We start from the raw sequence: 15,355 nt of genomic DNA, 5'->3' as shown, positions 1-15,355 counted from the left end.
GAACTAATCTCCACTCACCTGATGAAGGAGCAGCACTCCGAAAGCTCGTGATTCCAAATAAACTCTTAACCTGGTGTTGAGAGACTTTTTACTGTGCCCACCCCTGTCCAATTCCAACATTTCACATCATGCCCAATAAGGGAAAATGATAGAGCTAAGAAATAGGAATCGAGGAAGCTAAGAAAAGAGACAGGCTCCATAGAGAAAGGGCTGGGAGGAGCAGACTCTAAATTGATATGGGTGTTCAAAGAGACCCGAAAAAAGCTCAGAAGATCTCAGAAGGCAATCGAGGGTTGGTAACTCCATGCTATGCAAGGATGGGGTAAGGATACATGTTTGGAGGAGTTTTCAACACAGCCAAAGAGCTGAAACTGTGCTTGTAAGTTAATGCTGGAGGGAATTTATTGTGCAGTGTAGTGTGTTTGACCAAGTTTGCTAAGGATAGGTTCTTGAAGAGAAGTCAAAAATCCTACTCAGATTCAGATGTGGCTGAAAGAACAGAACCGCAGGAGAAAAAAAAAGCAACATCCGTATACACAGCGCAGCGGTAGCAACTGGCCTTTGGATTTTGGTGGACTGGTAGTGCCTGTCGCCCTGTCCCAGAATGTCTAATCCGCAGGTAGTTGCTCTCAAATGCTGCAATGGCACCAAGTAAGCAGAAGTACCATTTGAATACAAAGCAGCATTTGCTCTCCTGCAAGGATATACAGCAGTTCAAGCAACTGAAAAAATAAAATGTAAAGAAAAATTCACATATGATGGAGTGTGTGCTGGTTTCAGGTAATGTGCAGGAGGCTGCTACCTGGCAGCCAAACTAATAGTGAAACCCAAGAACGATTGCCAAAACCCCAATTCTGCCGGCATGCAAATTGTGAAAGCAACCTTGGCAGCTGACGCTGCCAAAGAAATTGACAAGTTCCTCTTTGACGGTACAATCAAAAGATATTTTGATTAAATATCTGATACTGAACAGGTGCTTCAGGAGAAATTAGAAACATGTAGAAAATGCGCCCTGCAACTTGAGATATTAGCTCACTCTGCCAGCTCTTAGCCAGTGGCACAAATAGGCAAAAATCCAAGAAAAATAATTTCTTCTTTTGCAAAGAATTACTTGGCCACACAACCAGCGATTCACGTCAAGTGCTTCTCTGGAGGAAAACAATCCGAACTGGACCAATTGCAGGGACACTGCACTGAGAGAGCAGCTTCCCTGCTGGGAAAAGTCAAAGAATGTGCGAGTTAGGTGAAACAGAATCCTGTCATCCAGGTTAGCTAAGGACATTGTGAAGCCCTTGTTGTCAAAATGATGCCACTTGAGTTAATTACAGTGTGAGACCAAACAGGGAAGATCGTGAATTATGTGAGGTCGCGTCCTTTGATTTTTACTGTTTTGTGTGATGAGATGGGAGTCAAGTACCAGGGTTTACTGCTGCACACAGATTTGCAGGGCTGTCTCAGGGAAAGGTCCTCTCATATTAATAAGCTCCATGACACACAAAGGGTTTTAGGCTCTGCATGAAGTGCCATTCAAAAAGATTTAAAACATGAGGATTCTTGATGCGCTAAGCTTGTGTATCTTTCAGTTACATTCAGCTGTTTGAATGAGTTGAAGGTTAAAAAGCAGGTGGTGGGAAGCCAGAACATGCTGACTGCCAGAGATAAACTTCAAGGCTTCAGATTAAAACTGGCCCTTTGGCAGGAAAACATGGCAAGTGAGTTGACTGAGCTGTTCAAGTTGGCAGCAGCAAATCCTGCTGGCAAAACCATACACAACCTCATCTCCACACATCTTAAAGCACCACAAGAGAAGTTGAATGCAACTTCCCCTCCACGAAGACTTTGACTGGGTACGTGATCCATTTAGTTCACTTTCTCTTGAATCATCAAAGAAATTGTCCTTAAAAGAACAAGAGGAATTTAGAGCTCAGGAGGAGTTGTACACTAAAATTTAAGTTTGCAGTTATGCCTCTGGATATAGTTTGATTGTTGTGGGACAAGAATATCCATCTATTTCAAATTGTGTTACAGCAGTTCCTCACAACCTACCTGGGCAAGTGGGTGTTCTCAAAACTATGGAAAAAAAAGAGGGAGTGCCTTTCAGTGCAGCAAGACCTGCAAGCTGCCATCAATTCTGCTCCAGATCAAAAGTCTGCTCATAGAGGTAGACATGATGTGGAGATGCTGGCGTTGGACTGGGGTAAACAGAAGTGTTCGCCAACAGGAAGGGAACAGTGGTCAGTGGTCACGGGCATTTGGCCTCTGACCTTCAGGTAAGCATTCTCCAAGGCGGCCTTCAAGATGCACGACGGCGCAGAATTGCTGAGCAGAGACTTATAGCCAAGTTCTGCACACATGAGGACGGTCTCAACAGGGATCTTGGGTTCATGTCACACTATCTGTAACCCCCGTGACTTGCCTGGGTTTGCAAAACCTCACTTACTGTACTGTCTGGAGACAATACACGTCTCTTTAACCTGTACTCATTGCTCCTTCCACTCACATTGTTAGCCACTTTAAGACTTGAACAGCAGGTTAGATGTAAAGATTCGCATTCTAATCAGTAATCTGTGAATTGTCTGTGCTTTATATGCTCTGTCTGAGACCAGAACTCTCCATTCACCTGACGAAGAGGGAAACCTCGAAAGCTTGTGAGCTTACTATCAAATAAATCGGTTGGACTTAAACCTGGTGTTGTCAGACTTCTTACACAGAGGTAGACCCAGGTGTCACATTAACATTGTTGCTGATATGCTGCTCACAATATTTCCTTCATAGAATCCATACAGTGAAGGAGGTTATCTGGCCTATCGAGTCTGCACTAACAATCCCACCCAGGCCCTATTCCCATAACCCCACATATTTATCCTGCTAATCCCCCTGACACTAGGGTCAATTTAGCATGGCTAATCAACCTAACCCGCACATCTTTCGACTGTGGGAGGAAACCGGAGCACCCGTAGGAAACACATGTAGACACGGGGAGAACATGCAAACTCCACACACACACTGACCGAGGCCGGAATTGAATCCAGCTCCTTGGCACTGTGAGGCAGCAGTGCTAACCACTGTACCACCATGCCACCCCTTCATTTCATGTTGAGAAATGCAGATGTGAAAAAAAAAAACAATGGGAATCTTTAATGGGAAACACTTCTAAATTGTGTAAATTTTCAATAAAAAAATTGTATTTGACACACAATAAGGTGATAAGGCTTTCATTGTAAATTTCTTAAACTAATGGAAATTGCATTAAATGGTGTCTTGACATGTTTTTAGGAGGTTTTAGAGACAAAAAGCTTTTGCTAGAAGGCAGTAATGTTGGCGAAAGTAAGAGGATCTGCCTCAATTTTTATATTGTATAAAGGTGTGCCATGACTGGGAAAAAAAGGATTGGGAACCATTGTACCAGAACGTAACAATATCGTACTCATTCACCTGCTTGTGGATCAAACTCTTCAGAACTCTCCTGAAATTGCTCCACCGACCATAAATTCCAAGGAGCTGAGAATCAAAAACAAGGCATCAGGAACAATGACTGGAATTGGAGTTATGAACGCACGCAGCAGAGTGGTAATATTTTTCACGTTTTCTACCCAGAGGCAGATCCTTGGCAACTACCTGGCAAACCACGGGAAAGGGGCAAGATTTATTTTACTACAGCTTGAGTGAGAATGGGGATCAAACCGTGTTGTGGGGATTAATCTGGCCCATATGTGGTTGTCTAGCTAAATGAGCTAACCAGCTCTCCAGTGGATTAGGAACTGGACTAATAATCCAGAGGCCAGAGTTGGAAGAATTCAAATTCAATTAATGGATAAATTAATTAAACTACCAAATTATTGTTAAAAAACCTATCTGGTTCCACTTACCTTTCACCCTTTCCCCCTTTCCCAGTCTGACTCCAGATCCACAACAATGTGGTTGATTCTTAACTGCGTTCCAAAATGGTCTGGCAGCCAACACAATTGCAGACTGTTCACCACCACCTGCTCAAGGGCAACGCTGGCCTTGCCAGCAATGCTCAAACCCCAACATGTTTCTCCAAATTCCCCAGCACTATTTGCGGTGTATTTCAGAAAGTTGCTTTGCATAGGGCACTGATGGATGGGGTTAAGTCTACTGTTGTGCTGTATTCTTCAGCAGAAAGGAGATTTACCCAATCAATCACATCTGGAGACTGACCTCTGTTAATGATCAATATTGATTTTATGCGCAGTTGTATTTTGTAACTATCCTCCACTCCATAATACATATTGCTGGAGAAATCAAAACAGAAAATGCTGGAAAATCTCAGCAGGTCTGGCAGCATCTGTAAGAGGAGAAAAGAGCTGACATTGAGTCCAGATGACCCTTTGTCAAAGCTTTTCTCTCCTTACAGATGCTGCCAGACCTGCTGAGATTTTCCAGCATTTTCTCTTTTGGTTTCAGATTCCAGCAGCCACAGTAATTTGCTTTTATTATTACTGCTGGCAAAATTGCCCTGTTTTTATTGGGAGATACTGCTGTGGTCCTGCATAACAAACAACAGCTACATTACAATTGTACTTCATGGGTTATAAAACACTTCGAAGATGCAAAAAACACTACAGAAATACATGTTTTTGTTAACTGTGTATTAATTGTATGAAAACTGTGGACATTAACTGGGGATTCATTTGTGCCCCTACAAAACAGACAGGCAAAACAAACCAAACCTCAGAATAAAGATACAATTGGAAATAGTTGTGATGGCTTGACCAAATTTCCCTTTGAGATTTGGTTAACCCAGTAATTACTACCTGCCACATCGTAACAAAGCTAAGATTTTCCTCTTACCTTGAGCATGAGGTAGAACAAACCTAGCAGAATACCGAAAGTCCAAATTGCAAAACCATCTGATTCTTTGTTACCAATCAGGTACCAAGACCAAACTGGCAAGGGTACGAGTGAACGGTGAAACTGACTCACTTCTTCAATAACCATATACCATTGACCCTTTGAAGAAAAATACAATTAGTAAAACCCTTAATCAAATTACAAGACTTTGTCAAGCTATACCACAATCAGCGTCCTTTCCCATCATAACACTTGTGTCTATCCATCTAGCCTCCTTATTTGTTTACACTTCTGAACCACCTTGAGCATTTAAAAAAGTTAAATCAAACGCAATGAGTACTGAAATCAGTAAGACAAGAGGTCTATGATAGAATGCAGAGCTAGGCAGAAAAGTGGCAGATGGAGTTTAATGCTCATAAGTGCGAGGTGATTCATTTTGGTAGGACAAACTTGAATGCGGATTACAGGGTCAATGGCAGGGTTCTGAAGAATGCAGAGGAACAGAGAGATCTTGGGGTTCATATCCACAGATCTCTGAAGGTTGCCACTCAAGTGGATATAGCCGTGAAGAAGGCTTATAACGTGTTAGCATTTATTAACGGGGGATTTGAGTTTAAGAGCCATGGGGTTATGCTGCAACTATACAGGACCTTGGCGAGACCATATTTGGAATATTGTGTCCAGTTCTGGTCACCTCACTATGAGGAGGATGTGGAAGCATTGGAGAAAGTGCAGAGGAGATTTACCAGGATACTGCCCGGTTTGGAGTGTAGGTTTTAGGGAGCTGGGGCTTTTCTCTTTCAGCGGAGGAGGATGAGAAATGGCTTAATAGCGGTTTATAAGATAATGAGGGGGATAAATTGAGTGGACATGCAGAGACCATTTCCTCGGGTGGATGCAGCTGTTACTAGGGGGCATAATTATAAAGTTCATGGTGGGAGATATAGGAGGGATGTCCGAGGTAGATTCTTTACTCAGAGTGGTTGGGCTGTGCAATGCACTGCCTGCTGTGATAGTGGAGTTGGGCACTTTAGGAATTTTCAAGTGGTTATTGGATAGACACGGAGCACACCAGAATGATAGGGAGTGGGATAGCTTGATGTGGGTTCGGACATCAAGGGCCGAAAGGCCTGTATTGTACTGTATTGATCTATGTTCTATGACTATAAAACAGCTTTCTGCAACAGATCTGACAAGACTGCATTTATATACACATACTAGCAAATCACCCAATCTTTTGCTCACATATTTATAAACTGGATGAAAGGCTGCTTTTTAAATGTAGCTCACTTGACATACACTCACCTGATGAAGGGGCAGCGCTCCGAAAGCTAGTGGCTTGTGCTACCAAATAAACCTGTTGGACTTTAACCTCACTTAATCAAGACTTCTTACTATGTTTACCCCAGTCCATTGCTGGTATCTCCATAAAATCTTAAATGTAGCAGCACTGTGCCATGTAATGTCATGATGTGGAGATGCCAGCGTTGAACTGGGGTAAACACAGCAAGAAGTCTCACAACACCAGGTTAAAGTCCAACAGATTTATTTGGTAGCACAAACCACTAGCCTTCAGAGCACTGCCCTTCATTAGGTGAGTGGGATTTCAGTTCACAAACAGGCATATAAAGACACAAACTCAACTTACAAAATAATGGTTGGAATGCAAGTCTTTACAGGTAATCAAGTCTTAAAGGTACGGACAAGGTGAGTGGAGAGAGGGTTAAGCACAGGTTAAAGAGATGAGTATTGTCTTCAGCCAGGATAGTTAGAGAGATTTTGCAAGCCCAGGCAAGTTGTGGGGGTTATAGATGGTGTGACATGAACTCAAGATCCTGGTTGAGGCCGTCCTCATGCATGCAGAACTTGGCTATCAGTCTCTGTTCAGCAACTCTGCATTGTTGTGTGTCGTGAAGACCGCCTTGGAGAAAACTTGAAGTTCAGAGGCCAAATGCCCGTGACTGCTGAAGTGTTCCCCAACAGGAAGAAAACACTTTTGCCCGGTGATTGTCCAGTGGCGTTCATTCATCTGTTGTCGTAGCATCGGTACGGTCTCCCCAATGTGCCATGCCTCGGAACATCCTTTCCTGAAGCCTATCAAGTAGACAATGTTGGCCAAGTTGCAAGTGTATGTACCACGTACCTGGTGGATGGTGTTTTCATGCGAGATGATCCGGCATGTCTTGCAGAGGTTACTGTGGCAGGGTTGTGTAGTAAAAAGTCTGACAACACCACGTTTTAGTCCAACTGATTTATTTGATAGCAAACGCACAAGCTTTCGAGGTTTCCCTCTTTGTCAGGTGAATGACGAAGAGGGAAACCTCGAAAGCTTGCGCGTTTACTATCAAATAAATCGGCTGGACTAAAAGCTGGTGTCAGACTTTTTACTGTGTTTACCCCAGTCCAACGCCGGCACATCCACATCAGGGTTGTGTAGTGTCATGGTTACTGTTCTTCTGAAGGCTGGGTAGTTTGCTGCGGACAATGGTCTGTTTGGGGTTGTGCGGTTGTTTGAAGGCAAGAAGTGGGGGTGAGGGGATAGCCTTAGCGAGATATTCGCCTTCATCTCTTGAAGGCTCTGGAGAAAATGTTGTAGCTTCTCCGTTCCAGGGAAGTATTGGATGACGAAGAATACTCTGTCAGCTGTGTCCTGTGTTTGTCTTCTAAGGTGTGTTTTCTTTGCTGAAGCGCATCAGAACTGTCGATTGACGAGTCGAGCGCCATATCCTGTTCTTATGAGGGCATCTTTCAGCATCTGGAGGTGTCTGTTGCGATCCTCCTCATCTGAGCAGAACCTGTGTATATGGAGGGCTCGTCCTTAAGGACGTTTCTTCATCGCGTTTAGGGTGGAAGCTGGAGAAGTGGAGCATCGTGAGGTTATCCGTGGGCTTGTGGTACAGTGAAGTGCTGAGGTAACAGTCCTTGATGGAAATGTGCGTGTCCAAGAATGCAACCAATTCTGGACAGTAGTCCATTGTGGGGTATTAAGTATTCAGTAACTGAACTTATTTCTCTGAAACTCTTATTTATTCTTTTACAGCTGTATAACACTGGCCAGGCCAGCACTTATCGCGCATCGCTAATTGCCCTGGGCAGTATGGTGGCACAGTGCTTAGCACTGCCACCTCAGTGCCAGGAACTCAGGTTTGATTCCTGGGCTTGGGTCACTGCATATTCTACCCGTGTCTGCGTGGGTTTCCTCTGGGTGCTCCAATTCACCACCACTTTCTTTAAAGTTTAAATTTTTTTTAGTTATTATTGTCACAACAAGGCTTACATTAACACTGCGATGAAGTTATTGTGAAATTCACGTAGTCACGACACTATGGTGCCAGTTCGGGTCAATGCACCAAACCAGCAAGTCTTTCAGATAGACTTTGGTCTAGCAGTATTATCGCTCGATATTAATCCAGAAACTCAGCCAAAGTTCTGAGGACCTGGGTTCGAATCCCACCATAGCAGATGGTGGAATCTGAATTCAATATATAAAAAAAATCTGGAATTAGGAATTGACCAACAACCATCGTTGATTGTTGGAAAAACCCACCTGGTTCACTAATGTCCTTTACAGCAGGAAATCTGCCACCCTTGCCTGGTCTGGCCAACACGTGACTCCAGAGCCACAGCAATGTGGTTGACTCTCAACCAGCAACGGGCAATAAATGCTGGCCAGCCAGTGACACCTGTGTCCCAAGAATGGATTTAAAAAAAAACAGTAATGAGTTAAGCTTTATTTAAATTCAAACTAAGCAGGTTGACTCTTGATTTGGTCAAGAGATTGCCCAGGGGAACAAACCAGATAAATGGCTGCCATCTATTTTGTTTAGTTAAAAAAGGCACAACTTCTCAACCAGCAAGTCAAGGGAAGGTAGCTCATTTGAATGTTCCATTTCAAAGCTGAATTTGAGTGCAGGATGGAGTAGGGTGTGTAGGAAATTCTTACATTCAGCTGTGGATTCAAATATATCATCTGTCATCTACATGTCAAAAATATGCAATGGATAAGGGGTCAGGTGTCATTCCACCAAAGACACATTCCTCGTCGAACCCAACAAAGATGTTTATGAAAGCTGGGCATAAAGGGGGTCCCGTGGCAACACTACCTATTTGGGCATACATAGTGCTGTTAAAACTGAACTCAACTGTGAGAGTTGCTGAGTTCATAAATTCCATGAATACAAATACACACAATTGCATCAGGTCTAGATGTCCATGATATATTGCTTCAGTGCAAATGTTTTTCGCTTCCTTGAGCAGTTCATTAGTGAATAGGCTAGCAATGTCAAATGAGCAAGCGGGCCCAGCACTGTTATCAATAACAAAGTCCTATACGGTCATCGCAAATGTTAAGAAATCCTTCACATGGCTGCGATCAATTCTACGATCCTATAAATTGACCAATTAAATTATTTTTGTGATATTGATGGCAGGATACAGAAAATGTCACACCAGGAGAACTTGCCTATCCTCCAAATCCAGACATCACTTTTATTATTGAGACTGAACAGTATTATACCACAAATGTTGAAAGGATGGATATGATTTCTGATGTTGCATTCTTAGGCTACCATAATTGTGAGAAAATCAGCAGCATTTGTATTAATAGAAACTGAAGTTGCTGGATTAAGAGATCTACAATGTTCCATTAAATTTGCCCAATGCCATCACTTTGCCACATCAGCATTTTACAGAATGAGTGGCAGGTCACTAACAGCCAGTCACTATGGAAACACTTCATGTCCTAGAACTGTGAATGCGTCTGTGGGACATGTTTGAGCATATTGCCTAGATTTAATAAATTTCGGACGTGGGAACTACTTTTAAACATTTAAAACAATCTGCCGTCAAGAAGAGAGACCTGGATACACATTTTTAAAATCAGACTGTATTATACTACCCCTTCGAAAATGCCCCTCTGTAATTTCATATAGATGCTGGCAAACCTTTAGAACTTGCATGAGGCCTTAGACAATGAATGTTGATGAGTTATTCAACTGCGGAGTCACACGGGATTGGTGGATAATGAAAAAAGGGGTATTGGCTGATTTCCCAGAATGCAGTAATCAACTATAGAGAAGCTCAGAATTCAGCTAACTCAGGAAAGGCCAGTCTGAGCCTAGATTTTCTTGCCCCATGTGGCTCTGAGGTACAATAGGCTTTAGCAGAAAGTCATGTGGTGCATCAAGATGTATAGAAAGTATTCTTCTATAAAAAGTATGGAGCAGAATTTCAAAGCCGCTGAAAAAAAGTAACAACCTCCACATGAAACAAGCAACGTTGCAAATGGTAAGTGTATGAAATAACTGCAGCACAAATTCTACAAACCATTCTTAGCTAAACCACGTACAGACAAAATAAAGCTTCCTTAACATGTAATCCATAAAATATCAAGCATGAAGAGTAACTGACAGCTCTACAGCAGCTCACTTACCCATGATCTTTAAACCCTGCATTAGAAACCAAGAGCATTCTGAAAAATACCAGTTTCAGAATGTGAAACGTATCCCTGACAACAATCTCCAAGTCCTCAATCTAATAATGCAACCGATAGGAATAATCAGAGTGGTAAAGGAATTATTTAAAATGTATGAATTTATTGGCGACTTCTGAAAAAGTTACATGAACTTATCTCCCCCCCGCCCCCCAAAAAAGTTGGTTTATCCTTCTAAAAAATCTCAAAACTTTCTACATGCCTACTTAAACACTGAGTAGCTGGCGTTGACCCATCCTGACACTCACTCAGGCACATTTCTGAGCAAAGATCACAGACTGGTTTTTGCTCCCACTACCTAGCCCAGAAATAAATCACTCCCGCTGACACATCCTTAACGTAGATCACGCAACATTATGAGCTAAAAACGAAACTGGGACAATCTTTCTAGTTTGAAAGCACTACTAAAAACATCATGGCAACCATGAACAAAGGCTATCCTTAAGGGTTTCTCACTAACGCACACACTGCGGGTTTGACAATAAAAGACACAAGGAGGAAATACCCAAGGATTTTTAGAAACTGTAGTAAACATGATTTATTTTTCAATAAGCCTATCTTTTGAAAGTCAAATTACCTGTATGTAGTTGGAAACATTTAACAGCCAACTGCTCTGTAAATTACCACAAGTTGAAGGCTGCCAAGTGAATTTCTCACTTTTGAAGGTTACAGCTATACAGTGGAACATGAATATTAGACTCAGCTGCAGCATAAATAATGTCAGAAATAGACCGACAAAGTCTTTGGGAAGCATCACTACACTACCAATATGCACATTTCAGGCTCAATAAACACTCCTCTTCTACATGATCAGCCATGACCTCACAATCCCAAATAGATCTGGGTTTGATAGCTTGCATTGTGAAATCACCGAATTCTTTATAGTGATAATCGAGTTCTTTATAGCAACAATCAAACATCCACAGATGGAAACTTAACATAAATACTCATATCCACACTTCCTCCATGCAGAACCAGCCAATACCCACCCATTCTCAAGAGGTGAAATGGACTTCATCATTCTCCATGTTTAAACCCACTGTGTGTGCTGATAGGTTATCTGACATGTACAAGAAGCTACTAACATAATATAGAATGGTATAGATAGATACATTTAAGGGCATGCTAGACAAGTATACGAACAAAAGGAATAATGTTTTATGATATGAGATTTACATGAGGAGAGCGGAGGCTTGAGTGGAGAATATTTGCCAGCACATACTCATTGAGCTAAATGGCCCGTTTCTCTGCTAAATATCCTATGTAATTCTGACATCACCTGATGTCTGCAGCGTGCAAGCACTTTCAAGCAGTTTCTTTTCAAGGGAGTTGTATGTAGTTTTTAATGTTCACTTACAGGATGTGGGCGTTGCTAAAAAGACCAACATTTATTGCCATTCCCAACTATCCTCAAGAAGACAGAGTGGAGCTGCTTTCTTGAATACAATTGGGTGAATTGTTTGGCCACGTCAGAGAGCAATTAAAAGTCAACCACCTTGTTTGGATCTGCAGTTGCACATAGGCCCTACCAGGCAAAAATAGCAATTCCTTCCCTAAAGGACATTTGTAAAATCCCATCTGGTTTACTATAATGCCCTAGTTTTAACATACTGGGTATTTTTATTCCAGAATCACTTAACTGATTTAAATTGCTGCTGTAGTGAGGTTGCTGGAACATTAGTCCAGGACTCTGGATTACAATTCCACTGACCTAACCACCATGCTACTATATTCCATGTGGCCAGGCAAGTGCTGAAATGGATCACTCAGATTCCAGGCTACTGAAATAGCTACATTTGCTCCACAGGAAGTGCACACTTTGCATTCTTCTGCCCAGCCACTACCCCGTAACCCCTAAAGAGACAAAGCCTACTTTGCTCAATCCATACTGCTTGTGAGACTGCAGGTATACTATCTGCAGACATAAGAATCAATCAGTAAAGGTCACTAGTTACCTCACTGCTATTTGTTTAGGACCAGCCTTCCTAAAACTATACGTAAGCTGCATTGCTTCATGGGCTGAGCAAGAACATTTAAGTAGAAACTTGAACAAGATTAGCTTGATTATTGGTATTGAGGGAGTGTACACTACAGGAGGCATCAAGCTTTGGAATAAGATGCTGAACCAAGGCCCAAGATCCATTGATACTATTTCAATAAAGAGCAAGGAAGTTCTTCCTGATGTTCCAGCTAATATTTAATCGCTCAATTAACATCACTAAAACAAATGATCTGATCATTATCATATTAATATTTTTGCAAGCTTACTGTACATAATTGGCTCTATACTGATGCACCTCAAAGGTACTTAATTGTCTATAAAGTGCTTTGGCACATCTGGAGGTTGTGAAGGGAGCTGTATAAACAAAAGTCTGCCTTTCTAGTTAATTCAAAACTAGTTGATGTTTTCCCCACCAGAACAGTGCTAGTTGAGTTTATCACAGTTTAGCTACATACGAGAGATCCTCAGGTAAGTGTTAAAAATGTATAGTTGTTTGGAGACGCAGGGTTGAAGGTGGAAATACAAAAGAAAAATCGAAGGTGCATTTATACTTTAAAATATGGATTTTTGTCCCAGAACTGTTTGCTTACTTGGGATGTAAACAATTACAAGCTTGGATCATCTTCACTAAGCTTACCCTCGACTTGAATGACATCAGTGACGAAGGCACCAATAGGATAAGGCACTTGAACCCCATACAGACGAACTTCAATATGAAGTCTGCAGTTCCTACGATCCACAGTACATCCCAGAATTTGACAGGATCGACATTGGGATGCAGAAAGATTAAGCTACAAAGGAAAGAATGCAGTAAACTTAAAACTAATCAAATATTATTCACACTGAATTTTTAAAAAAAATCATTGTTCAGGTTGAGGGCCCTGATTTTACCGGCACACCTGCCCCACTGCAAAACAACATTCTCTGTTGGCCTCGGGTAAACGTGCCGGTAAAATTCTGGCCTTAATGTCAATTATATTGTTACGATTAACAGATGGGTAATAATTGTCTTTAAAAAATGGATCACAAATATCTATTCTGGACCCTATAGGCTCTCCAGTTTGGGATACATTTCGTCACCTGAATCCGACTTCTGTAAGCCATTGCAGAGTGTCTTATTAAAGTTAAGAAGTCCCTGAAGGCATCCCTTCCTTGGGGAGAGAAAAATGTGTCAGGGCTGCCCCATGTCTAGCCAGTTATATTCTATCTGCATGGAGCCCTTTGTGCCTCCTGTGGAAGAGGTTGTCAGGATTGGCTCTGTGTAGTCTGGGCATGAGGATGGTCCTTTTGGCTTACACTGATGACTTGCTCCTCAAGCTGACCTGTGGAGAATGCGTAGTGTCAAAAAAAAATCTGCTCGACTGCTTTCTCCACCAGGATCAACTGGAGTAAATGTTCTGGACTCTTAGTTGGTCAATGGCAAGATGGGCCCCCTATCAGAAGAGCTCAGGCCTTTCACCTGGGAGTCCCACCAATCTCCTCTACCTGGTAGTCCATCTTGTTTCTGCTGAAGAATCCAGGCCAGCAAACAGTCAAGAGCTGGAGACCGAAGTCACCACCCACCTGGGAAAGGATTGTTCTGAGTGTTGTCCTACAGGGGTCAAATGTTGGTCATGAACTGCTGATAGTGCCACAGCATGGAGACAGTCCGGTCACTTAGATTCCTCCCCAAACTTTGTCATGAAAATACAGAAGAGGTGCAATAACTTTTTCTGGGATAGAAGGACACACTGGATCACTGCTGAGGCTCTGTATCTTCTGCTTAGGGAGGGCGGTCAGATGCTGGTATGCCTTTACACCCAGGTGGCGACTTTTCATTTCCAGATCCTGCAGTGATACCTTTACTTGGAGACTCCTTCCCGATGGTGTGTCCTGGTGATGTATTTCTTCTGCCAGGTGCACAGCCTTAACTATAACCTGCAACTCCTGTTTCTAGGCCTGAGAGATCGCCACACCACCTTGCAGGAAGTGCCTGTCTTCTATAGGGACCTGATTACAGTCTGGAACATGGTTGCCACATGCTGGCATTCTCTCCCATCAGGAGTAGCAGCTATCGTCAGACAGCCATTGCTCAAGAATAAGCACCTCTATCACTATGGATTCAGATGGCTAGCAGAAGAAAGGGCTTGGGTTGTTAGGGTGACCAGAGTCAGGGATGTGTGCTGGATGGTGCCACTAGAATGAGCTCAATATGCATCCATTAATGTCCAGCTCACAGTCAAAGCCATGCACAGATTGAAAAATGTGCTTCTCTGACCCAACAGCATTTGTGACATCAAGGCGGCTCAGGCATGTGGTGGACTACAGTCTTGTTCAGATAGAATTCCACATTGACCCTGCACCCTGATACATCCCTTGGGAGCCGCAATCTCACAATTTGAACCATTTCATGGAAATTCCCTGTGTGCCTTCCATTCAGTACAAAGGCGTTTCCTGTTTGACCTGCTGCTGCTCACCTCCTCATCTTCCTCCATCATCAGGACATGCCTTGGCAGTCTTGTTTTACCGCCTGACAGTGGGGAAGTCCTCAGTGGAGGGCTCACAAGCAGAAATCCTCCTTTTCTCCCAGCAATCGAAGATCTGACGGAGGATGTCGCGTGCAGCATGCAACAGTGCCAAGCAATCATAGATTAAGATGGTTCACAGACTCCCGGCCACATGTCATCTCTACAGTCAATGGGAGTTTGTGTTCCACATTGCCTAAGGCTGCAGATCCTTTTTAGCCATTTGAACTTGATTTGATTTATCGTCACATGTATTAGTATACAGTGAAAAGTATTGTTTCTTGCATGCTATACAATGTACACCATACGTAGAAAAGGAAACAAGAGAGTGCAGAGTGTATTGTTAGTCAAAGCTAAGGTGTAGAGAAAGATCAACTTAATGCAAGATAGGTCCATTCAGAAGTCTGTTGGCAGCAGGGAAGAAGCTGTTCTTGAGTCAGTTGGTACATGTCCTCAGACTTTTGTATCTTTTTCCCGATGGAAGAAGGTGCAAGAGAGTATGTCTGGGGTGTGTGGGGTCCTTGGTTCTACTCCTCTGTAGAA

General features: G+C 42.6%; 1 protein-coding gene across 1 annotated transcript in view; it reads right to left on the bottom strand.

The window, feature by feature from the left end:
- rnft1 (ring finger protein, transmembrane 1) overlaps positions 1–15,355 on the bottom strand; it is a 30,058-nt gene that overhangs the window by 4,418 nt on the left and 10,285 nt on the right. The window contains exons 5-7 of the mRNA XM_080210673.1: positions 12,946–13,099; positions 4,816–4,974; positions 3,436–3,501 (exon numbers count right to left, since the gene is read on the bottom strand). Coding sequence (XP_080066799.1) covers positions 3,436–3,501; positions 4,816–4,974; positions 12,946–13,099 — 379 coding nt within the window. The remainder of the gene's footprint in view (positions 1–3,435; positions 3,502–4,815; positions 4,975–12,945; positions 13,100–15,355) is intronic.

Source organism: Carcharhinus amblyrhynchos, chromosome 23 (assembly GCF_965287045.1).
Source record: "Carcharhinus amblyrhynchos chromosome 23, sCarAmb.v2.hapA, whole genome shotgun sequence".
In the NCBI taxonomy this organism is placed as follows: Eukaryota; Metazoa; Chordata; class Chondrichthyes; order Carcharhiniformes; family Carcharhinidae; genus Carcharhinus; species Carcharhinus amblyrhynchos.
Note: the sequence above shows the minus strand (reverse complement) of the source record. Positions and strands in the feature narration are given on the sequence as shown.